This window comes from Papaver somniferum, chromosome 7, assembly GCF_003573695.1.
Source record: "Papaver somniferum cultivar HN1 chromosome 7, ASM357369v1, whole genome shotgun sequence".
NCBI lineage: Eukaryota > Viridiplantae > Streptophyta > Magnoliopsida > Ranunculales > Papaveraceae > Papaver > Papaver somniferum.
The window spans coordinates 22,115,467-22,139,559 of NC_039364.1; the positions used below are offsets into that span (position 1 = coordinate 22,115,467).

The 24,093-nt window shown below is 36.3% G+C and overlaps 3 protein-coding genes across 6 annotated transcripts; 1 reads left to right on the forward strand and 2 right to left on the reverse strand.

Annotated features, from left to right (window-relative positions):
* The first annotated feature begins 8,579 nt into the window (after nt 1-8,579).
* Nucleotides 8,580-9,635, forward strand: LOC113296673 (protein LURP-one-related 10-like). The gene is made up of 3 exons (XM_026544982.1): nt 8,580-8,896; nt 8,976-9,206; nt 9,293-9,635. The coding sequence occupies exons 1-3, from the start codon at nt 8,660-8,662 to the stop codon at nt 9,476-9,478; spliced, it is 654 nt and encodes a 217-aa protein (XP_026400767.1). The 5' UTR covers nt 8,580-8,659; the 3' UTR covers nt 9,479-9,635.
* On the reverse strand, nt 9,547-10,935 carry LOC113294333 (UDP-glycosyltransferase 90A1-like). Its single transcript, XM_026542722.1, has one exon. The coding sequence runs from the start codon at nt 10,933-10,935 to the stop codon at nt 9,547-9,549; it is 1,389 nt and encodes a 462-aa protein (XP_026398507.1).
* Nucleotides 9,551-22,034, reverse strand: LOC113296672 (DNA repair protein RAD50-like). 4 transcript variants are annotated; one of them, XR_003333098.1, is made up of 29 exons: nt 21,832-22,034; nt 21,650-21,736; nt 21,377-21,544; nt 20,559-20,734; nt 20,073-20,187; nt 19,104-19,332; nt 18,753-18,931; nt 18,495-18,665; nt 17,984-18,088; nt 17,788-17,895; nt 17,480-17,691; nt 17,287-17,379; nt 16,970-17,097; nt 16,424-16,538; nt 15,993-16,122; nt 15,672-15,881; nt 14,886-15,094; nt 14,490-14,691; nt 13,748-13,917; nt 13,338-13,662; nt 13,007-13,132; nt 12,871-12,923; nt 12,627-12,777; nt 12,481-12,543; nt 12,123-12,256; nt 11,907-12,035; nt 11,763-11,810; nt 11,492-11,581; nt 9,551-11,199 (listed from the first exon to the last, which is right to left on the reverse strand). XR_003333098.1 is itself a non-coding variant. In XM_026544980.1 (28 exons), exons 1-27 carry the CDS (start codon nt 21,952-21,954, stop codon nt 11,771-11,773), a joined length of 3,951 nt encoding a protein of 1,316 aa, XP_026400765.1. In that variant the 5' UTR covers nt 21,955-22,034; the 3' UTR covers nt 9,551-11,199; nt 11,763-11,770. The 4 variants fall into 4 exon arrangements, 3 of the variants coding, with proteins under 3 accessions (XP_026400765.1, XP_026400763.1, XP_026400764.1); XM_026544980.1 differs by lacking the exon at nt 11,492-11,581; XM_026544979.1 differs by lacking the exon at nt 9,551-11,199 and having other exon boundaries at nt 11,456-11,581.
* Between the last annotated feature and the right edge of the window lie 2,059 nt (nt 22,035-24,093).

A 24,093-nucleotide genomic window follows, 5' to 3' on the forward strand; every position in this document is an offset into this window, starting at 1 on the left:
GGCACTTACTTGTTTTTATGGGAGTCCATATAGGAAGTTTAAACTTCAATCCTGGAACGTTATTAGTCAAATGGAAGACACCGTAAACAAACCCTGGATAGTCATAGGAGATTTAAATGTTGTGCTTCATGAGGAGGAAAAAAAAAGTAGCTTTCCGTTTAAGAGGAAAGAGGCCAGAACTTTCAATAATTTGATAAATGAATGTAACTCATGGATTTAGGCTTCACAGGGTATACTTATACTTGGAATAATCATAGACAAAACCATCAAAACATTGAACATAGACTAGATAGGGGCTTAGTAAATGATAAATGGAATAGAAAATTTCCTAATTCTAGCATAACTCATTTAGGACCTCTAGCCTCCGACCATGTCCCAATAAAGCTAAATACTCATAATCATTGGAGTGGTGGCCCTACGCCATTTAAATACTTTGGGGAATGGATCAAGCATGAGGAGTGTAAACCTTTAATCATGAATAGTTGGAACAAAAATACCAAAGGCTCCCAGCAGACAAAGTGAATAAGAAACTTGTAAATGTTAAAGATATTTTGAAACTTTGGAACAGAACTAGTTTTGGAAACATTGATAATAATATCCAAAAAATAAAAAAGGATATGGACAAGACTAATAGCAGGGTAAACTACCCAGATAAAGTTATTAATCTAGCTAATTTGAGACGAGACCTTGCAAAATGGTATGCCATAAAAGAAAAATTCTGGAAAGATAAGAGTAGAGACCAGAACATAGCTTTAGGAGACCGAAACACAAGATTTTTCCACAATAGAGCTAAACAGAGATTTAGGAGAAACAGAATTGAAACTATTAAAGATGAAAATAATGTTTGGTTAAACACTAAGGAAGAAATTTCAAAATGTATTACATGACATTTTCATAAAGTTGCTACCACTGTCAACCCTGAAATTGACCAGAGTATGATAGATCTTATCCCTACTACTGTAAATCAAGAGGATAATGAAATATTGTGTGCGACTCCTCTTGAAAATGAGATAAAAAAAAACCATGTTTTCAATGGAACCAGACAAGAGTCCAGGATCAGACGGTTTTCCACCTAATTTTTTTCAACAAAACTGGGATATAGTCAGAATTGATTTAACAAAAATGGTACAAATTTTTTTCATAACTGGGAATATTGCTTCATTCATATCTTTAAATCCCAAAAATTTAAACCTAACTACTCCAGTGGAGTTTAGGCCAATTGCTTTAGCTAATACTTGCTATAAAATTATATCTAAACTCATGGCAGGGAGAATGAAGGGACTGCTTGAAAAACTAATTTCTCCCTACCAGTCTGCCTTCATCACAGGAAGGCAGATATCTGAAAATATTACTTTGGCTCATGAGATAATACATAAAATTAAAAACTCCAAATCCAAGAAGGGATTTATGGGATTAAAAATTGATATGTCGAAAGCTTTCGACAGAGTAGAATGGGTTTTCTTAATTAAAATCATGGAAAAAATGGGATTTAACAGTAAATGGTGTAATTTGGTGCACCAATGTATCTCGACAACGACTCTAGCAATATTGTTAAATGGGTCCCTACCAAGTTTTTTAAGCCAACTAGGGGACTGAGGCAGGGAGATCCCATCTCCCCCTATCTCTTTTTGTTTTGCATGGAAGCTTTATCTAGAACGATTTCAAATGCTGAAAACTTGGGGCTGATAAAGGGTATAAAACTAGTCCACACTGCTCCCTCTATAAGCCATTTACTTTTCGCTGATGACTGTTTAGTCTTCTGCAAAGTGAGTGAAGAGACTTGTGAAAGCTTAGTTAAACTTTTTAAAGATTTTAGTATTTGTTGTGCCGAGAGGTTCATATTGTTCCTCAAGGCATTCCAGGATCCGGCATCAGAAACGAAAAACTACACATACAACGGAAGCTAATTCACAATAAACACAAAAGACACAGAGATTTACGTGGTTCGGCAATGGCCTACGTCCACGGGCAGCAATTCACTTACTTCATATATCAGAGAATAGACAATGCACATGACACTCAACACCCCTTCTTCTTCTTCTTCACATTCTCAACTCACCTTCAACTCTCTCAGCCCTAGAGTTATGAGAGGATCTACATCTCTCTAATGAAGAGATTACTTCTTTTCTTTGTGAGGAGATGTCTACAACCTAAGGGTTTAGACAATATTGATGTAGATGATGTAGATACCTATAACCTAAAGGTTATGCCTTTATTTATAGGCTTACAATACTTCAAATAGGAAACCAAGCTTTACTCTAATTTAGGAAATCCAAACTAGCTAAGATAGGAAACCCTTGTTTAGATAGAAGTCTAAACACATTCCAAAAATCAGTAAAAACTGATTTAGGAAATCACACTGATATTTCCTAAAAATCGAGCCAATATCCAACAATTCTCCACCTTGGCAAGATTTCCAGGACAACTTCAACTTCACTATTCTCTGATTTCTCCACCTTGGCATGAAATCTCGACATTCACCTTCCACGCCTTCATATTCTACTGCCTTCGATCATCTGGAGGTGCCAATCATCCGTTGATGCTTCAATTCCACTAAAGGACTTCAATACTTCACTCACCCATAGATGCCAACCATCCGAAGATGCTTCACTTCCATAAAAGGACTTCAATACTTCACTCACCCGTAGGTGCCACCCATCAGAAGATGTTTCAATCCCTCATAGGGCTCCAGTTCTCCAATCATCTAATGATGCCTTCATACTTCAATCATCCTAAAGATGCTGCACTCCCACAAATGGGCTTCAATCAATTTTTCATTCATCCGAAGACGTTGCACTGATACAATTTCCAAAATCCTTGTCTAAGGTTCAAATGTGTCAACCGACACCAACACACCAAATGGTGTTTCAAGTTCCTTTTAAGGATGCAATGTGCTTCAACATGTGCTTCACAAATTCAATCCCATAACAGGGCTGCAACTGTGTCTAAAGACACCAACATACTAATGCACCTAAAGATGCTGCAAACGTAAGTCATTGATTTAGTTCAAGATGGACAATCTTAAACATCACCAATTCTTTCGTAACTTTGCTGATTTTTCAACAATTCCAGTTATCTATGAATTCCTGACGCGTCTTCAACTTCATAGATTCTCACATGCACATATTGTTCAAACTTACAAGAATCAATTCTTTGCACATTTTCTTCAACTTGTAGGATATAGTCTTTGACTTCAACTCACCACTTCACTTGTCAAATTTGAGCTCTTCCTCCATCCTACTTCTTCAAATTCCAACACTTCGTTTTTACATGCGGAGTTCAATATTTCATCACATCCAATTGTATGGTGTAGCCCCATACCGACGAAGTTCTCTTCAAAAGATGAAATAATTCATACCTTATAAAGATGCAGTCTTTGTAAGTTCCCAAACATCTGTGTGAACACATTCCAATATTTCATATGTGGTGATATTCATGATATTTTCATATCTTCAAAAAACTAGAATTTTCTACTTCAACTCCAAGCTTGATTCTTTCTCCACCTTCACACAATGTTCGCAAAATCCTAAACTGCATGATTATGCGTTCTTCAAATTCATGCCTTAACTGCATGATTTAGTCTTCAAATGTATTAGATTGCGCGCTATCTAACGCTTCTATTTCCATATTCAGCAATACAGATTTCCATTCTTCAATCCTTTCATCACTGCAACCGCATTGGAAAACTTCTTCAATACTCCACCGTTTAAACAACTTTAAACCCCACGGAGTTAAATGGATTTTAGATTCTTATTCAAACTTCGGTATACACCGAACAACTTCAAACTTCTCGAGTTGCACCTAAGTACTTCAAACGAATGCTTAATATCTTCAACTTCAAACTCCAACTCCTAAAAGTCAGAAACCATTCCTTAGAGGATGTACATGATACATAAACATTCAAACACTCGAGAACTTCCACATATTCTTCATCAACATCAGATCTTCATGTTCCAACATCCACGTTTGAACTTGAAACTTCCTTCCTATTTTCCAATGCTTTTTCTAATGACAAAAAGCAATTCAATTCAATTCACATACAACATTCTTCAAATAGTTTGCGATTTCTTCGCTTAACTATATTCTTCACATGTAGTATTGTACCTTATAATTGTGAAGTGCCACAATGATACCTTGTTTCTTGCAACCAAGTTTTCTCCTCAAAAAACGTAATGTATCCACATGACCAACCTGTTTTTCCACCACGGTCTTGCACTTCTTCAACTTGATGACTTCAAAAGGTAAACACCTTCATTCTCCGCCAAATATCATCAAAACAACAAAGGTAACAAACCACCTAGCTCCTCTTTCAAAAACAGTAAATCAAAGAGGTGCCTGCAAACATCCGAGTGGATGATTCAAAATGTACCATATTTGCGGTGTTCAACGGTACAAAAAATTCTGCTCCTACATTGTTGTGTAAACAACAAAAGCTTGCAGAAATTCAATGCCCATAAGCTAACTCTATAAGTAAGCTTCAAACTCAACACATCAAATAAACCCTTCTTCAATCATATGCCCAAGGTGCATATGCCAAAGATTGTGTCAACTTCATCTTCAAACGCTTATGTTTAAAACATAATAAGAAACTACAGCTCCACCACACACAATATCTCCATATAGGAAATTCAATTACTGCGTCTTCGACCAGAATTTACCAATCCTCCACTAGTGCTCTCACAACACTAAGACATTCAAATGATTGATAATTATCACATGAAACCTACTAATAGATTTCTGCAATCCTCGCAATCCTCGCTACACCATGCAACTGAGGCAAACTTGAGTTTAACTTATTCTTCAATTCCTTCAACTATGTCAAGGACAACATGATCGAACTAATCACAACCGGTAATATTCACAATCGTTCCCCTTGATACTTTGAACAATTCTAAGGATCTTTGACGATTTCAATTTTTGCATCTTTACCTCTTCCAGCGTAAAAACCATTCAACTTGTACTTCAAACATGATACTTTTGTTTCATAGCAACTTGGCTTGCAAAGAAAGCACATTCAAACGGAAAACCGACTAGGTATTTCCAAATAGTCCAAAAAAGTCTCAAACAAACGAGTTAAAAGACCAAAAACCAACTAAACACCTTTATCAAACTAGTTAATAAGGTTATGAAAATACTTACCCGAAGCTATGCAAAATACATAGGGTTTATACCTCAAGAAGTATTTCAACGTCAAATCCTCCCTTCATGTAGAGCTTCAACTTTAAAAGTGTATCAATCAACAATCAACGAATGTGAAACACTTCAAATACATTCGTTTATGAGTAACTGATGCTTCAAAGGGTGCTTGTCAAATCAGAAAATTCACCTCTTCACCTTGATGCAATTCAAACGATCTTGTTTCTAAGATTCTTCATATGAGGTTGTACAACAATTTTCTGAATTCCAACGTAACTCTGATTTTCAAATCGACATAACTTGATTCTACAACATGCCTATTGATGCATCTTCTTCTAGGCTTTTACTTCAATCTCCAAGTATGTCTTCTTCCATAACTCCTCCCACGTTTTCTGACGAAACTGTTACAACTTTGCACCATAGTTCTAAAACTGTCACCAATCTTCACCACAAGTTTTCAGAACTATCACGATTCTTCTACCACAAATTTCAGTCAAAAAACGTCACCTTGTCTTTGTGTTCTTCTTCAAATTTGACATCTTCTTGATATCTTCACATACCGTTTCTGACCCAATTCAAACGAGCAAACCCTAGATTTCAAGAACCTAGACCTAGGCTCTGATACCAGTTTGTTGTGCCGAGAGGTTCATATTGTTCCTCAAGGCATTCCAGGATCCGGCATCAGAAACGAAAAACTACACATACAACGGAAGCTAATGCACAATAAACACAAAAGACACAGAGGTTTACGTGGTTCGGCAATGGCCTACGTCCACGGACATCAATTCACTTACTTCATATGTCAGAGAATACACAATGCACATGACACTCAACACCCCTTCTTCTTCTTCACATTCTCAACTCACCTTCAACTCTCTCAGCCCTAGAGCTATGAGAGGATCTACATCTCTCTAATGAAGAGATTACTTCTTTTCTTTGTGAGGAGATGTCTACAACCTAAGGGTTTAGACAATATTGATGTAGATGATGTAGATACCTATAACCTAAAGGTTATGCCTTTATTTATAGGCTTACAATACTTCAAATAGGAAACCAAGCTTTACTCTAATTTAGGAAATCCAAACTAGCTAAGATAGGAAACCCTTGTTTATATAGAAGTCTAAACACATTCCAAAAATCAGTAAAAACTGATTTAGGAAATCACACTGATGTTTCCTAAAAATCGAGCCAATATCCAACAGTATTGCGTCTGGTCAACTAATAAATTTAAACAAGTCAGGGATCTTCTTTAGCTCTAAGACGGATACAAACATTAGAAGGAGGGTGAAGGATGTCTTAGGTGTAACAGCTATACCTTTAACTGATAAGTACCTTGGTTCACCACTGTTTACAAATAGGCCAAAGGTAGAATGCTTTGAACCCTTAGTGGATAAGATGAGAACCAGAATCATAGGATGGAATGGTGGCAATCTAAATAATGCGGGTAAACCTGTTATGATAAAAAATGTAAGCACTTCGTTGTACGCTTACCAAATGAACTGCTTTAAAATCCCAGTCAAAATATGTAACAAGATAACAAAGCTCCAGCGGGATTATTGGTGGGGAGAAAATGAGAAAGGATTAAATGAAAATGGGAAAAAAAGAGTGTGCTTAAAAAATTGGGATTCCATTTGTAAAACTTTGGAAGAAGGAGGCTTAGGTATTAAAAATGTTAGGAAATTTAACATTGCTATGATAGCAAAAATGGGTTGGAATTTAAATCAAAACCCGAAATCTCTGGTGCCACTATTCTGAAAGAGAAGTATTATCCCAATTGTGATGTCCTACATATAGATAGTAAACCAAAAAGAAGAGATAGCTGGATTTGGAAAGGCTTGCTAAATGGTATAGATCAAATCAAAAAATGTTGCTACTGGGAAATAGGAAATGGTAAGAATATTGACATCTGGGATGATCTTTGGATCCCAGATACTAAAATACCTATGCAGAGACCAAGTACAAACATTGAGGGCCCGAAGAAAGTTAGTGATCTGATTAATGATCAGAAAACTTGGGATTTGGAAAAATTGGGTAAGTGTTTTGATGAACAAAAAATTTCAAAGATAAAGAAACTGAAAATTCCAGAGGAAGATAAACTGGACACTCCTAGATGGACCCTAAACGAGAAAGGTATGTTTACTGTTAAATCTCTTTATAATCATTTAAACTCAGGTGGTTTAGTAGAGAAAAAATGGAGTATGATTTGGAATATGAAGACTACTCCTGCAATTAAAATTTTCATCTGGAAGGCAGCCCATTCCATACTGCCTAGTAGTATGCGAGTGGCAGCCGTTATACCAGATATAGAAACAAAGTGTAAACTCTGTAATGAGCATGAAGAAACCCTTACCCATATGTTTTTGCAATGCAACTACGTCCCTCAGGTATGGATGCACTTTAATTTTGATATGGATTTCATTAGGAATGGTACCGTTTCTTTCCATGATTGGCTAACTGGTTGCTTTGCCAACCCCCAAAGAGGAGATTATGATATTGATTGGCAGGTGCTATGTAGTACTATTATATGGTTCATATGGAAAGTGAGGTGTAAGGTAGTTTTTAAACATGAAAAACAAAACAGTATAGAATAATATAATTAGGTTTATAAATAATTATAATGTCATAAATAAACCTGGACATAGCATAGTGGATGATTTATACTACAATGCAAAAAATGATGATTCTCTTCATATTACTACTTCTTTGAGAAGTTGGACCCAACATGATGCTATTATAAATGAAAAAAGAGAAATGACTCTCACAATAAACATTGTTGTTCAGAGGTTACGTTACGCAGCAAAAACTGGAGTTGGACTGATTCTATGTGATCAAACAGGTACTGTCAGAGAAGCTAGAGGATTCTATGTTGATTATGCTACCAGAGATGAGTTAGAAAAAGTGGGAGCAGATGTGGCTTTCAAATGGGCAACACAGTGGAGCAGACACAAAATCTCTTTCAGGAGCGATTCAGAACCAACCTTGCTGTTGTTGATAGGAATGTATTCAAAAGCTCGCCAACAAAGATAAAAATCAGTGAAGATTTTGGGAACAAAGAAAAATTTGAAATCAATTTCATAGTCCAGGACTTTACTTTAGTAAGGACTGAACTGTTATTTGGGCAGCAAGACTTGCTATTTTTTGTAACAAATATATAATTAGACATAATTGGGTTGATCACAGCCTGTGGGCAATTTTGCACTATCTAACCATTCAAGACGGGAATGAATCTGTAATGATGAATCGATGTTCCAATTATGGAACAAACGATGTCCTATTTTTAATGAAAATAGGTATCAAGATATGTTTAAAAAAAGAAAAGTCAAGATACGTTTCCTATTTTTCAAAAAGAAAGTCAAGATACATTTCCTATTTTTCAAAGTCGTGCAGTTCAAGTAGTCTACCATACTATTGATACACTAGTCCATATCGATGGCTTTAAGAATCAAATCTAGCTATTAAGATCACGTTGAGTATTGATCCAATTAACTAGTTTCATTAGAATCATTTTGTTGTCGCGTTTTGAATGAATCAGCAACAACCAAACAATTCTTCTATCATTGTAATCTCACCACATTTTTGCAATCCGTATCAAGTAAATCTCTACATTGCCAAGAAAGTTAAAAATGTAACAGAAGGTAATAAGTTAGGTGTTTTTGATACCAACGGAAACAATATCTTCAAAGTTACAGGTAATCTTCTCAGCAGTTGCCGTATGCTTGTCGATGCTGCCGGAGTTCCTATCGTGACTTTACAAGAACAGGTCTGTCACTTGGTTCGGAATTTAATTTTCGATATCTTTAGTTTTAGTTTACTCAGTTCTCAATTGTGATTTTTCTCAGAGATTTACTTTACACAATCGATGGAAAGTATATAGAGGAGATAGCTCAAACTCAGAAAATCTGTTGTTTAGTATCAAGAACTCTAAGGCTCTACAAATCAAGACTAACTTGGATGTGTTCTTAGCATCCAACACAAATGAAGATGTCTGTGATTTTAAGGTTAAACAAAACTACAGTGAGAAATCTTGTGTCGTCTATCGAGGTTCGGGATCTGAAAACATCATTGCTGAGGTAATAATTCAGTCATTCATATTCAATTCATTAGATCGTAGCAAGTTGATGTAATAATAGTTTGCATATTTGTTCTGCTACCATAGATGCACAAAGAAAAGACTGAAGTTTTGGGCAAGGACACATTCTCAGTCACTATCCACCCGAACATCGATTATGCATTTATTATCGCACTTCGTGTGGTTCTGGATGAGATGAATAAAGCTGCCAAGAGAGGCGACAGCGGGGTGGGGGCGGTATCCGGGGCAGTGGTGGGAGTGATTACTGCATGAGATACCATAAGATTAGTAGATACTGCACTACTCTAGAAATGCAGTAAAATTGCTAATTACAACACCTTTTAAGAACAATCTTGTATCTTTTTACTACAAATAACCTCATCAATGAGTAAATTTAGAGTGTGCCAAGAAGACCCTCCTACTTTCATTGCATTTCTAGCTTTTTCACTGAGCTTCTTCACATTCTTCAACATTTCCTTGCATTTCTCATCTTCTATATTCATCAGTTTTTTCACTTTCTTCTCAATGCATTCTGAACCGAAAAACCCGCGAACGGAACCAGTTCTTGTTACAACCTTAACACCAATCCTGAAATACTGTTCGATCATTCTTGCATTTAAATGTTGATCGGCTGTTATTGGAAACCCCAGCATTGGTACTGATTCACATATACTTTCTAATATTGAATTCCAACCGCAGTGACTCATAAACCCATGTACACACTTGTGGCTTAGTATTTCAACTTGATCAACCCATTGATTCTTTACGAGTAGTCCTCTTTCTTTCACTCTCTTTTCAAACTCGACCATAAATTCATCATTGTCGAACGAAGGCAAGCGCAAAACCCACAAGAAGTGTTCCCCGGAGTACTCCAATCCAATTGCTATTTCTCTGTATTGCTCGATTGTGATTTCTTCCAAGGACCCAAATGCAACATACAAGACAGGTTTTCCCATCTCTGCCATCTCCTCAAGCCATTGAATCCACATGGGTCTGCTGTTTTGTTCGGACATGACCTTCTTTTCAGATGAAAGGCAGAGTGGTCCAATGCACCAAGCTCTTGGAGAAGCTTTTCTGTTCCAGTAGTCCACGAATTCTGGTTCGAGTTCATAAAAACTATTCATAATGATACCGTGACTACCATTTGTTGCAATGAATTCCTCTGTATAGAAATCCATATGTTCACCGGGCTCCGGGTGTGAAAATTCTGGCTCAAAATCATTCTTCGTGAGCTTCAGGTAAGGGAAATATGGACCAACTTTGAAAACTTCATCGTCAGAACTAGTAGGAAAATCCCGTTCGCTAATGATTTTGTATAGTGCCATGGCATAATTACTAACTCCATCAAATACTAATCTAGGAATACATAATCTTGAGGCAGATTCAAGACTCCATGGTAAGAATCCATCAGATATCACACAACTGACATTCGGATGTAGAGTCTCAAGAATTGCATCAAATTCTGGCTGGAGAAATTTGGTTGCTTTAGCAAACGGGACTAAGAGAGATTGAGATGGTAACTTATCAACACTTTCAATACCTTCAGGAATCTCAGGATGAATCTTTTGTGGGAATGTGAGATCGATAATAGATGCATTTGTGTCGGATAAAAACTGGTGCATGAACGGAGAATTAGCATGTGTTGTGAAGATGGTAACGGCAATATCACTGCGACGTAGGAAGAGGAGACGAGTTAAGTGTAGTAGTGGGATTGTATGACCTTTTGCCATGAATGGAAGTATAACTACATGTGGAGGGGATTCTGAAGATAAAGAAAACATTTTCTTGTGTTGTGCTAAGCTATATTGTGTTTCTCTCAAGGTTCATTTTAATGGAGGCTGTAATTTTTAGAAATCAAAACCACAAGGAGTCCCACGTGATGCACGTTAATTTAATATTGGATTTCTCTTTTTTTTTTTTTTTTTTTGTCTTCATGAGTTCGACCAACCGACAACGGGACACTGCAACTGCGTACGCTTTCTTTACCAGTGGTTCTGAACAGTCCAAAAAAAACAAAAAACAGATACCATTATGAGAGCGTTCTGATTGTAAGAGGAGAAAAGAGTCATGAAAACACAAATAAGCACATTTGATTTAAAACGCATTAGCTATTAAAAGATGGTCATGAAATTAATCTTCCGGAGGCATTTACAAAGCATTTCATAAGTCTAATTTATAAACATTTGATGTGTTGAAAGTCTCAAGAACATGGTGACTTAGCGCGAAAAATAAACTTGGGAAATAACCATGCCAAAGAAAATTTGGGCCGAGTTTCAAATTACTTACTATATAAAAATTTAATAAACAAAGGTTAACTCGTTTGATTGGCAATATAATAGCAATTAACCGAATGTAACAACTATACACAGCTTCTGCCTGCAAAACAGACCCCAAGAAATAAACGTCTCAAAGATTTACCTACATCTCTGATCTCTCCATAAACTTTGCACCCATAAAAAAAAACTGTACAATGAGCAATTCAGGAAAGAGGATCTAATGTTAAATAGAGAATTCATGTTGTAATATAACCGTTAAGATTAGGACAGAAGATCCTCACATAGACCGTCAATCGAATATCTCCTGGGCTTCAATAATGCTATGTTGACTGCGAAAATTTAAGAAGTCAATTAATTTGTGATCAAATACATACCCAGGTAGAAAATATACCTACTTAGCAATTGAAGACGAAGGGGTCACTTACTGTTCGTTTTTAGTGACGCGGTAGTATTTTTCTGCATGTTGCCGCTGACCAATTAGCTGAGCAAATCGTTCATCGTGAGTGATTACAATAAGCTGAAAGTTCTCCTGACCTTTCCTATCCTCCATTATTCTGATATAGAAATGACCAATTAAGCCATGTAGTTGAAATAAAAATTAAATCACCTACCTGTGTTGATAGGGTTATATGCATGCATACCTGAGGAGAGCTGCAGCAAGGCTCTCAGCATTGGGGCCATCTAAGTTTGTTGTTGGTTCATCCAGAGCCAGTATACCACAGTTGAGGCAAAAAGTCTCGGCTAATGCCAACCGTATTATTAGCGAGGCAAGAACCTGAAAAACATATATTATGATGAGAGCAAAGATTCAGAATCCAAATTCTCTTACAATCAAGTAAAGAGAAAAACTAGGTACATGCAAAAGATTGGGTCTAATGTATTGGATTAGCGAAACAAGACTAGCATCTGTACACCCTCAAAAAGAGTGGCAGGGGTAAATTTGGATATAAGTCTAATAAAAAAATGAGATAACATGGATCAGAAGGAATGAATAGTTACCTTCTGACCAGCACTACATCTTCCACGCATTTCGAGTTCTGCATCGCCAGTCTGCATGAGGACCTGTAAATATATAGTAGCAAAATCAACATGAAAAACTTCTGAAACAAAACAAAGCAGTAGGAAAGAACATGGTTCTTGCTTACCCGGTAGCTGTAAGATCGAGTTCCTGCACCTTCTGAATCAGAATGAATGCTTATATAATCTATGTCCTGTCCCCTGTATGTTTGCTGCCACAACTCCCTTATTATCTTATTTATTTCCTCCATCTTCATTGAGTGGAAACGCATGAGTGCTCTACAAGTAAAGATAAACATGTGGAATAATTCTTCATATGAACTTACAATAAAAACACAAAGACCGTTCAGAAACTATTCTTGAAGTGCTTACTTGTCAAGCGCATTGTAGTAGCGGTCAAGATCTTTATTTGCCATTTCAGTTGTCTGTAGAAAGTGCACATATTGAGAACATGCAACTTAATAGAAACAAAAGTACAATGGTCTAAAGACTAGAAATGTATCATGACCTTGAGCTGGATCAGTTGGTTAAAGTATCGCTTGTCAATGTCACTGTACTGAGCCTGTTTAAGGTCAAGTTTGTTCTTCGAAATATTACTCTGATAAACAGACAATGTTCCATGACTCCTGTCAAGCTGCAAGACAGCAACAAAATATGAATTTGTTGTTTCATCAGGTTAAAAGGGGTAAATATCAAAATCATTTAGCATACATCAAGAACAGAGAAAAAAAATTACATCGTGAATAAAGATAAGGGCATCAGGGCTGTTATTTAAAGCTGAAATTGAAAACAAAAATCAAGAACTATCTACATACACGTGCAAGGATGTGCATGAATACCTCTGAACGAAGTCTCTCTTTTTCTTGCTTGTGCTTTTTAAGTTCAGCTTCAAAAGTGGAGACTCCTCCAATCCTCAGAATACTATCTTCCAGTGATTCAATCTCTTTTTCAAGCTCATCAACCTCGGCTTTTGTCTTCCTATAGTTCAAATTATCATCAATATTTCTTTTTAATTGACCTTGACTCCCCTTCAATTCTTTACTTTTGTTCAACTCCCCAGAAATTTCATCCTTCTTTGTCTCGTAATTCTGAAGTTGGGACTCAGAAAGAGATAGTTTCTCACTTAATTCTCTTAGCCTTTCTCCTTTCCTTAAATCATTATACCTGCAGCGAAAAATCCTTGCCAAAATCACACTAAGGGCTTACAGGAAATAAATGTACTTTATATTCTTCTGCATATAATACATACTCTTTAATTTTGGAAGTAATTTCTAAAAGAGACTCCAATTCCATCTGGTAACTGCTTTTAACTTTAGACTGCTCTTCAAATTCTTGCTCATGTTTTGATTTCAACTCACTATGGTCTCTAAGCAACTTCTCTTTCTCCTTGGACAAAGGAATAAGGGCCTCCAACAAATGCTGTCACACAAAGATGTTAAGGAACCATGTTAGAAGAAAAGTAATTATTATAAATAAATCATATTTTTGTTAAATAATAAACAATTTAATGAAATGAGCATGTTATATTTCTGATAATTGTCATCCAAAAAACATTAATCTGACAGATACAATTCTCTTGACTGCTCCCACCTATCAAACAGCAATCGTAAGTTTTTCTTGTATTTGATACATCGGCAGTGTCCCGAGCAATTTGCGAATTGTATTGACTAGTCCTCAATGTTCATTGCATGCATATATATGTGTGTGTGCGTGTATATATGAAGTTACAGACCTAAATATGAAAACAGATATAACAATAGCGCCTTATATGGGAAAATATGTGTGATTATGCGTGCAGGAAAAACATTTAAAAGGAGCTTTATTGATAGAGCATGTGTGATTCTGAAGATATAAAGTAGGACCTTTCTGAATACGATAATTTTTTGAAAGCTGAAACCATGTACTTAGCAATTCATTGTGTTATTCTTCCAATATAAGCTCGAGACTAGATGAATAAGGATCTTCAGAATTTCTAGTTAAAGTCAGGTTACCTTCTCATCGAGATCAATTTGCTCTTTATCCTCTGCCAAACGATCTAAATCCTCTTCTGCACTTTTAACTTTATCCACTATAATTAATGCTTCTCCTTTTTCCTCTCTAAGAGCATGCCAACGATTCTGAATGCTCGATAGATCACTGGTCATATACTTTTGTTCATTCCATAGCTTTGTTTTCTCATTGTCCAGGTTATTCCTTTTTCCAAAAAAAAAAAAAAGTAACAAAAATCAGCATGCAGTGAAGTGGCAGAAACTTTTCAGATATGTGAGACGATAATAAACCCAAAGCTGGGCTGTGCCGACTCTGAACACCGTGTTAAACAATTGAAGAAGAACGAAAAAGAAAAACTCAAAAAATGGAGCAAGTCTAGGAAAATGAAATTGAAATACCTTGTTCTCTCCAGATCTTTCAACTCCGACTTAATTTCCTCCAAGGATTTAAAACCTTGGCCTTGAACATGAAGTTTTTCCTCCAAGTTGTCAATTTCCTCCTGCAATATTTGCATCTCGGATGAAAACCTGGCAGCAGTTTCAACAGGTGGAATCAAGGCTTCGGCCAATTCCTTCTCAGACTTCAATTGAGCCAAAATTCCCAAAACCTGTACAGAACTCTTTAGTTATCAAAATTTGCAATTTGATATACATATTTAAAACATAAAGATCTCATATCTATCACAGTTGGCACTAGGTGGTACATCTACTAATGCATGAAATTTAATCTATAAACACAAACAATAAGTAAACCAAATATAATCAAAGTTGACGTGCAGAAAATATTTGCATTTCCTGTTAAAATTGAGTGACTGTTATCAAATTGAGTGACTGTTATCAGATTGCATTAAATGGCAACGACCGCCTTCAGTAAGCAGGAATTTAAAAATATGAAAAAAAATTAGAATGGCACGCCCTTTGAAGTGCAGAAGTGGTGGCATTAATATATGGGCCGGATTATTAAGTGCAATTACTGGAAGTCATCGCAGACCCCAGATTCACTGCACTGTCATGCTCTCAAAGACACAAAGGATGCCATTAAAATTATATGTTGAAGGACGTCTCAGTGGCGAGTTCATAAATGAATAATGTGTGTGTGCGTGTGTGTGTGTGTGTGTGTGTGTGTGAGAGAGAGAGAGAGAGAGAGAGAGAGCGAGGGAGGGAGGGAGGGAGAGAGAGAGAGACATCATCAAGCGCCTGGGACTTCTGATCCAAATCTTCATTCAGAAGTTTTAAATTTCTCTCTGCTTGAGGTATTGTTTCCTTGCCAAGCTTGAGATATTCCTCATACATTATCTGAAGCTTGTCCAATTGCTGGAACAATAAGTCGGCATATGAACTCTCAGATGCTAAAACCTTCAAATGCTCTGCAGAAGTACTAGCCTTAACTCTTTGCTGCAATGCCAAACTAATCAGTTAATGCCATGAGCACAACAAGAAAAAACAAAGCAACTGAGAAGCAAAATGTCGAACTGAAGGCATCCATGGCTTAAGAAAGAAATGCACCTTTCTAACAAACTCATCCTCCTCTTCCGCGGAGAAAGGACGCTCACAGCAGGGACAAAGATGATGAGCACGTGCAACTCTTTCAAAAGGATCAAACATTTGCCGCATACCATCTGCAATGTTGTATTTGCTGCAGTCGATACAAAAGAACAGAAGTATGAACCAACTAGAATGCACTAGGGTCTTAGGAGATGTGTTACATGCGTTATTTATGTGGGGCTTGAACTAGAGTGTGGATTCACTAGATCTACATGACATGAAGCATATACATGGTAACAATGAGAGTCCGCATAGCTCAATTTAAGGCATCATAGCAATATTTGAGACACTCCTATAACCATCTAAGAATAAATTGTTATTAACCTTTTCTGGACATGGGGTTGTTTAAGAATCAGCCCCACGTTGCTTTGCTTAAAGAATAAATTACTAACCTTTTCTTGTCATCTCTTTTTAGCATTGCTTCTTGCAAAGCTTGTGGAAAAGAGTCAATGTAATAGGACTGCTGAACCAAGGATTGTAGTTTTGAGTCAACAAATCTTTTCTTTGCTGCATCATCCAAGAGAAGCTTAATTATAAGTAAAAAAGCTTGTCATAATTTTATAATATAAAGATTGAGAAATGCAGAAACTAGATTACTGGAAGATCAATCGATCAAAACAACCATGAGGGACTGTGGTGATAGATATACAGGCCAGTGCACAAAATATATAAACATATATTCCCATCCACTAATGAAGATTATATGAAGAAAATACACACAGCTGTTTTGACAGCAGCAAACCCCATGTTATACTCATACAAACATCTCATATCATCAAACAAACAGAATATAATATTTGGTGTTTTAGATACTTTTTGCACCCGAAAAGCAGGGGACCATGCATCACATTCTATTAGTGCTTTAATATGACCAGATGTAACTTGTAAGCCTTATCTATATTTGGTTTTTTGATTAATTGACGGTCGATGAGACTCACCATCCGTGTCTTTCTGAAACTTGGCAATATTGATTTTTACATCTTGAATTTTCATCTGGAGCACTTTCACCTCCTTTTCTGCTTCGATGGATTTCGAGTTCAGGTCATCATACTCTTTCTTAAGGGTCCTGCAACATCACACATGACATCACATATTTAGCCAACTGTATGAATGGCCACAAAATACCTTCAGAATATACATCAATAACAGGAATAAAATATTCTAGCTTCCAATCATTTTTACAAGAAACTGCATGCATATTTGTTTCGCACTGAATAATGGTAAAGATTAAACCAGGGAATTGCGGTTGAACTACCCAACGGCTTGAGTGATTTCCTTTTTCAGATCCTTGTCAGATGGAAGCCTCCCTTTAAGCATGCATCTTATTTTGTCCTTGTGATCGTCAATTCTGAAAGTCAAAATAGTAAAGAAAAAGAAATGGCAGTCAAACATCAACCTCTGTGCAACAAAAGATATCAAAAGCAATAACGGGGACAAAATATGCTTGCATCTTTTTGTGCTTCTTCTGGCGGATTTCCAGTTCTGTTCTCTTCAGGTCCAACTTTATTCTGTCATCTGAATCACTAGCCAGAACGTCCCTCTCGCGATTAAGTACTTCAATTTTTTGACCTATAGCATAGAGCTCGGCTCCAATCTGGTTGATATTGGACTCAAAGTTTCTCTCTTCAATTTGATGGGTCTTTTTCACAACCTCTGTTTGCTGAAATATATATAGTTTCAGAAATGAATCAATTGAAGATGGATTTTAAAAGCTAAAATTTTGAAATACTATAAATGCACAAAATAAGATTTTCACCATTTGTTTTTCCTTTTCATCAATACGAGACAGATTATACTTTGAAAGCTGACCCTCAGCAATCTCTCGCTCATATTCTTTCTCCTTGATGTGCTTAATAACACCTTCCTGTGTAATAAAAAATGCTGAGCATTGATTCAATAGTTCAAAATTGATACCACAAATATGTAAACATAATATCATCAGGCACACGGACCTTCGCTGTTAATTTTGCCTGCTTTTGAGCTTCTAATGAACTGTAGCGCATATTTGCAGCCACATAGCTCTCCCACAAGACTTGTAGTTCCGAATCATTTGACATCTGAAGAAATTGCAGTAGTCAAGTGATTAAATAATGAGTTGGGAGATTCGAATTATGAATAAATCAAGTGTGTTGGGAAAAAAACAGATTCTACTGCTGATAGAAATGCAACTAAAAGAGGGCAGAGAAGCCATAAGGGAAGTAAATAAAGAACATTTAACAAAGATGTATTCTCAGTAATTCAACATTTCAGTCTCATAGGCAATGACACGCTTACAAAAAAAAAGGACATCAAATTATCAAGTAAAACATGCCCACACACAAAAAAAAAAACATAGCAGAAAATAGGAAATGCGGAGAATTAAAAAGTAATGCTGCTATAGATGAAGCAGCAGATGGAGGCTGAAGATAGAATAAGATGCTTTGCATATGTTTACACATCGAAAAGAAAAAAACTGCACTTAACCTTTTTGTCTTGTATGTCCTTCTCAAGATCGGCGATCCTTGTTTGAACTCTATTTGTGAGGCTAATGGCAACCTCGTCACTGAAGGGAATACTTGGAAGTGGCCCTAAATTGTGCTTTTGGAAAAGGCTTTGGATGGAAGTATCACGCTTATATTTCAATTTCCTCTGTTCCTGTAAAGGGAAAAACACAGTTGTCACCTACATAACTCTATGGTATAGCTAAAAAAATAACATATCTAAAGGTTTGATGAAGCTTACATCAGCTTCATGTTGAAGCTTGCCAATTTCCAGAGTAGATTCTTTAATTGCTTCACTTAGGTATCCACGTTTTGTCTCAGTATCAGTCATTTCCCTCTCCAGCTTTTGAATTTTATCGTCTAAAAGTGCAATCCTTTCTCCGAACTTGGTTTGCCACTCCAGCAACTCCTCGTCAGTGTCTGATATCGTCGAGACCGGGAGTCAACAAAACAAAGTTAAATGATCTGTACAACCAAGTAACTTGCACGTAGACAAATCAAAGGCATAACAAATATATATATATATATATATATATATATTATGAAGTTGATATCTCATATTCAATATTTCTATCGAAATACCTCGACTGACCTTCATTTTCCTCTTCTAGGGCACCATACTGTGTCTGCTGAAGCTTAAATAAAGTGCTTCTGGTAGTGGTTTTAGTTGATATTTCGTCCTGAAGATTCCGCAAATCTTTTAGTGTTGATTCTGCCTGCTGGATCTTCGTATCCATCTTTTGTATGTTCCTTTCAAGATCTTGTAATTGAGTTTTCAGAGAGTTTGTTTTCTCTTGGTCCAGTGCAATGTTTTCACGAAGCTGTAAAAACAAAAAACTACACATAAGTGTTTTTTATAGAGGTAAGCGATGATATAAACACATTCACCTATGTTTCTTTACTGATATGAATCATGACATGTAACTTGCTCTATTTTCCGGACTGCACAGATCATTCACAACAGTTTCCAGTTTGCTGATTTGGTCTCATCACCGGAGAAAATTTATATTATTTGATGAATCCTCAATAAAGCACCCAAAATACAATAGCAAAAGGGTAAAGTGTGAAATGCTAAAACCTAGTTACATGGATACGAATGTCGGTGCCCGACACAGCGACCTCGAAACACTAAATACGGGGAAGTTGCATTCTTCCAAGGAAAATAAAATGGGTACACCTAGGCTTATAATGAAGAAAAAGGCATCCATGTTTCAAGCTTTATAAAACTATGTTGCAAAAATATTTAAGTTTAATGGCTAGCAGATCTGTTTTCATGTCCATGATTTTCTGACTAGGATACTAGTTTCAAAACATGTCGTGATGGCATATTTCAAAAACAAGAAGTTGTTACACAGATCATGACCTAAACTTAAAGTCAACCCAGACCATGCATTATTATGTTTTTATCGTTGTTAAGCTAGTTACACTATTGCGGAAACCCAAGAACCAGCAGCAGAGAAGCCTATAGCAATTTCTTGTACCAATTCGGCTTCCTTGGTGCATCAGAAACCCTGATGTTTAATACTCCTAATTTATAGAATGAGAAGGATTAATGTGAAACCTTATACGCAGCATCTTTTAAGGTTTGAAGATTTTCCAGCTTCAGCTTGTAAGTCTTAATCTCCTGATTTTGATCCTTGTGGAGCTTTTTTATGACCTCCAATGCTTTTGTGTATCTGACATAAATATAGATGGTTTTCAAAACAAAAAAAAAAATGACAGATAAGAAAAATAAGATAGAAATATAAGATAGAAATACTAGTCAAACTTTAAGCATCCGGACTAGCAAGACAACATGAGGAAACTAACTAATCTAAGACCTATAACCAGGGTGGCAATGATCTGTTTATGTTCATGAATATCAATGAATATAACCATGAGTACATGTGATGTAATACAGTCATAAGAGTTGATTTGGGTCTTATTACTTGATATGGATATGAGCTTACTGGAGTCACATGATGGACCAGCGAACTACAATCCGAAGAAGCAAACAGAAAAAGAATTGCACACACAGTCATGAAGGGTGAGAGACAGTGACCAATACCGAGTAGCAGAAAAAATATCATCAAACTTCTTTTTTAAAGTTGAAGGATCTTGCAACGGCCAGTTGGCTTCATCTTGGTGCACAAATATAACATTTTCCAGAATAGCTTTTGAAACGCCCATCAATGCAGGAATTTCCCTATCCATGTCTGCACATCTATAGCTGAGGCAAACTTTCTGCATTTTAGCAATAACACTTGTCATAGGAAATATGCGTATAGAACACAAACCATTACATATGACGTTAAAATATAGTTAAAAATAATATCATTGCTAACTATAAGATAAGAAAGTATCATTAAATATCAAAGCTCTATATAAGATATATGATGGCAGCATAAACAAAGAGAGCCAACCATAGCATCTGCATCTGGGTGCTCAACTTGAGTTAGACCGAGCTTGAGATATGTTTTATGTAATCTTGGATCGATTCAACCAAAATTTAAATGTTGCTCGTCTTCAGCTTCTTTGGGTCAAGATTAGGTGCGGATCCATATGGACTTAAGCTTGCCTTTACTTGGTTCATAGAATCATAATTAAGAGAAGCTTACAAGTTCTAAGTAAAAAGTTTAAACATGATTTCTTCCATGTTAGGGAATGGTTCTAGGTTTATGACCTATTTCAAACATATGAAGTGCATCCTAATTCGAGGAAACAAATTAATAAAGGTAAGCCTCTCTAATACCCTCACCATGTTAACTATAATTTGCTTACGCCTTCCATGGTTCCGTAAATTGTTCCTTAACAAAAACAAATACACTTGGAAATATCTTCAGAATACTAACAATTTAAAACAAAAAAATGCAATTAAACACATACTTCTCCAGTGTGAGGATTAATTGTCTGCAGAACACTCTCAATAGCCTTATACTCCATTTTCGAAGCCTTTTGAGTCAACTGGAATGACCTAATACATACAACATCTTTACCGACTGCCGTCTTAAACCTAAGTTTTATTTGCCCTTTTGTTTCTGTCTCCCCCTTAACCTACAAAAATCCAACAAAAAAAAACAAAAATCAAATTTCCATTACAACAAAACATGCAAAAAAAAAAAAAATGAAGCAAAAATTTAGGGTTTAGAGTTGAATTACCTTGGGGTCATGTATGAAACTATGACCAGACCTTGCATTTGGAGGTAACTCTCCAGTACATGAAAGCTTTAAACACTCGATAATCGTCTGTTACATAATTGAAATTATTAGAGAACAATGAAATCGAAATCAAAAAAAGAAGAAGAAATAGACGAGGAGCGAGCGAGTTAGTGAGTTCATACCGTTTTACCGGCACCATTAGGACCAACAATTAGGGTTAAAGGTCTAAAGAAAGTGATAACATGTTTGTTTTCAGGATCGAAACTCCTGATTCCTTTAATCAACATCTTATCCACTGTACTCATTTTGTTTCTTGAGTGAAATCTTTGAGTTTTCTATTACATTTGCAGAAGAGAATCGCTGATGAAGAATAAGAAGAAGAAGAAGTTAGAAAGAAAAAAGACTACTGCAAAATAAAAATGGGTTTTGAGACTGGGCCCTGGAGGGTTTATGAAGAACGCCTTTTATGGACTGCCTCTATTTTGTTACGGGGGCTCATATAATATAATATGGCAGAACCATAAAATAAAATGCCATTATAGGACTAAATATGAAAAATAGATGCTCAGACCAATAAATTTGATGATTTATACATCGACAGACAGTAGAGCTGATGCGGGAAAAATGTTATATTGTCGTAGTTGCATTGCATGGCGTGATTTGTATCTCTGGGCGACCAATGTCCGACCGCGGAAAACAATATTTAGTGCCCAATGGTTATATCGAACGGTTCTCTTTCAATTCACCGTGAGTATTTACCATTTCATTTATTTCAAGTTACCTTCTCTACATTTCAAATTTCATATTAAATTTCTTCCGGTTTCAATTAGATTTTCTCCATTCTTTTAAAAGACGGCTCATCCGATTGTTCGTGGTTTCCATATTCTCCAGAGGAAGATTTGGATGTTTGGAGAAACTATTTATTACAAACGTAACATCCACAAGTGTAAATTTTTGGCGAAGCCTTCGTGAAAAGTTCTGCGCTGAGACTGGAAATCCGAGAGGGGGTAGCGGACGTTTTAACACAATAAGCAAAGAAATGAATGAATTTGTATCTTTGATCATTTAAGTAATTGATTAAGAATGAGATGTGAAACTGATTCTGATTTGGTAATAATGGCAAAGATGGAAAAACATAACTTTTGCTTACAATGGTTGTTTCGAAATCCTTAAGGTGTCGAATATATGCAAATTTTTTTTGTTAGATGTTGATCCATCTAGTATATCTTAATTATATGTTATACTGTACGGAATAGTTATATGGATAAAGAATTCTCCTACCTAGTTTAGAAATTTAGTCATTCATAATCATTGATCCGAGTATGATAGGCTCCACTTGTATATGGGCACCCGCTGTGCATAGCTAGATGTTCGTCTGTAATAGGTTCCAGATTACGTAGGACCGGAGGAGTATACTTATAATCGACTGTGTAGACCATCTTTATAACACCATACCACTCGAATGGTCTGTGTTTCGGAATACCTAAAAATAGGACACTTAACCTTCAAATTAATGTTCAACCACCTCTTACACGTTGTTTGCCATCAAGTAATGAGTTTATCTCGACTTGGGTATGGTTGTTTGCGTTTTAGCAATAATATTTTGGCACCTCGGTCGAAAGTCACATAGGGATATTTTTCAAGCCTGAGTATCCATATTCGGGTCTGGAACTTATAGTAAAGTTACAAAAGAAAATAAAAATTTCTGGTGTTTGAAATCATTAAACCAACATATCCAGAATTCTTTTAAATCATTAAACTAGCATAACTCGCCAACCAAACCTAACAGATCATCATTTCGTGACTAAAGTGTATATTACTACTAAGCACCCATATATATGGAAATAGAGAAATCCAAAGATAAAAAAGGAAAACTAGGAAAGTAGAGATCTTGATATACGTGCAAGATCCTATTAGGTCGTGACAGTCGGCAGCGACGACGGTAGCCGGAATAAAGTTACATGACATCCTCGTTAGAGTAGACACATTAGTCGAACTTCAAAGTCTAGAAGGTATATGTTCGGAACAAATAACTATTATACGAGCATTAACAAAGGTTATTTAAGGCACCTCGGCACCAACAGACCATAACATTCAGATGAAGCATACTGACCTATCCACCTGTGAATACCACTGGGCGGCGCCATCGGATCACAAAGTTATACCAACCACAAAGGAAAAAGCGTCAAGTCCATACCAACGATAATACATGATGGAAAACTCTAAAATCAAAGAAACTTATCATATGAACGAGCGGCAAGCGGTAAACCGACAATACTGAGCATGGTTTATACGAGAATGGTTACGCATCATATCATCCGTAGGTTACGGTTTCTGGTTGCCACCTCAAAAGACATACAATTCTTTCAAGACTATGTATCATTGTGGGCCTAGCAAGGAAAAACAATAATTGTATGTTATACACATCAGAGATAAGCTACAGT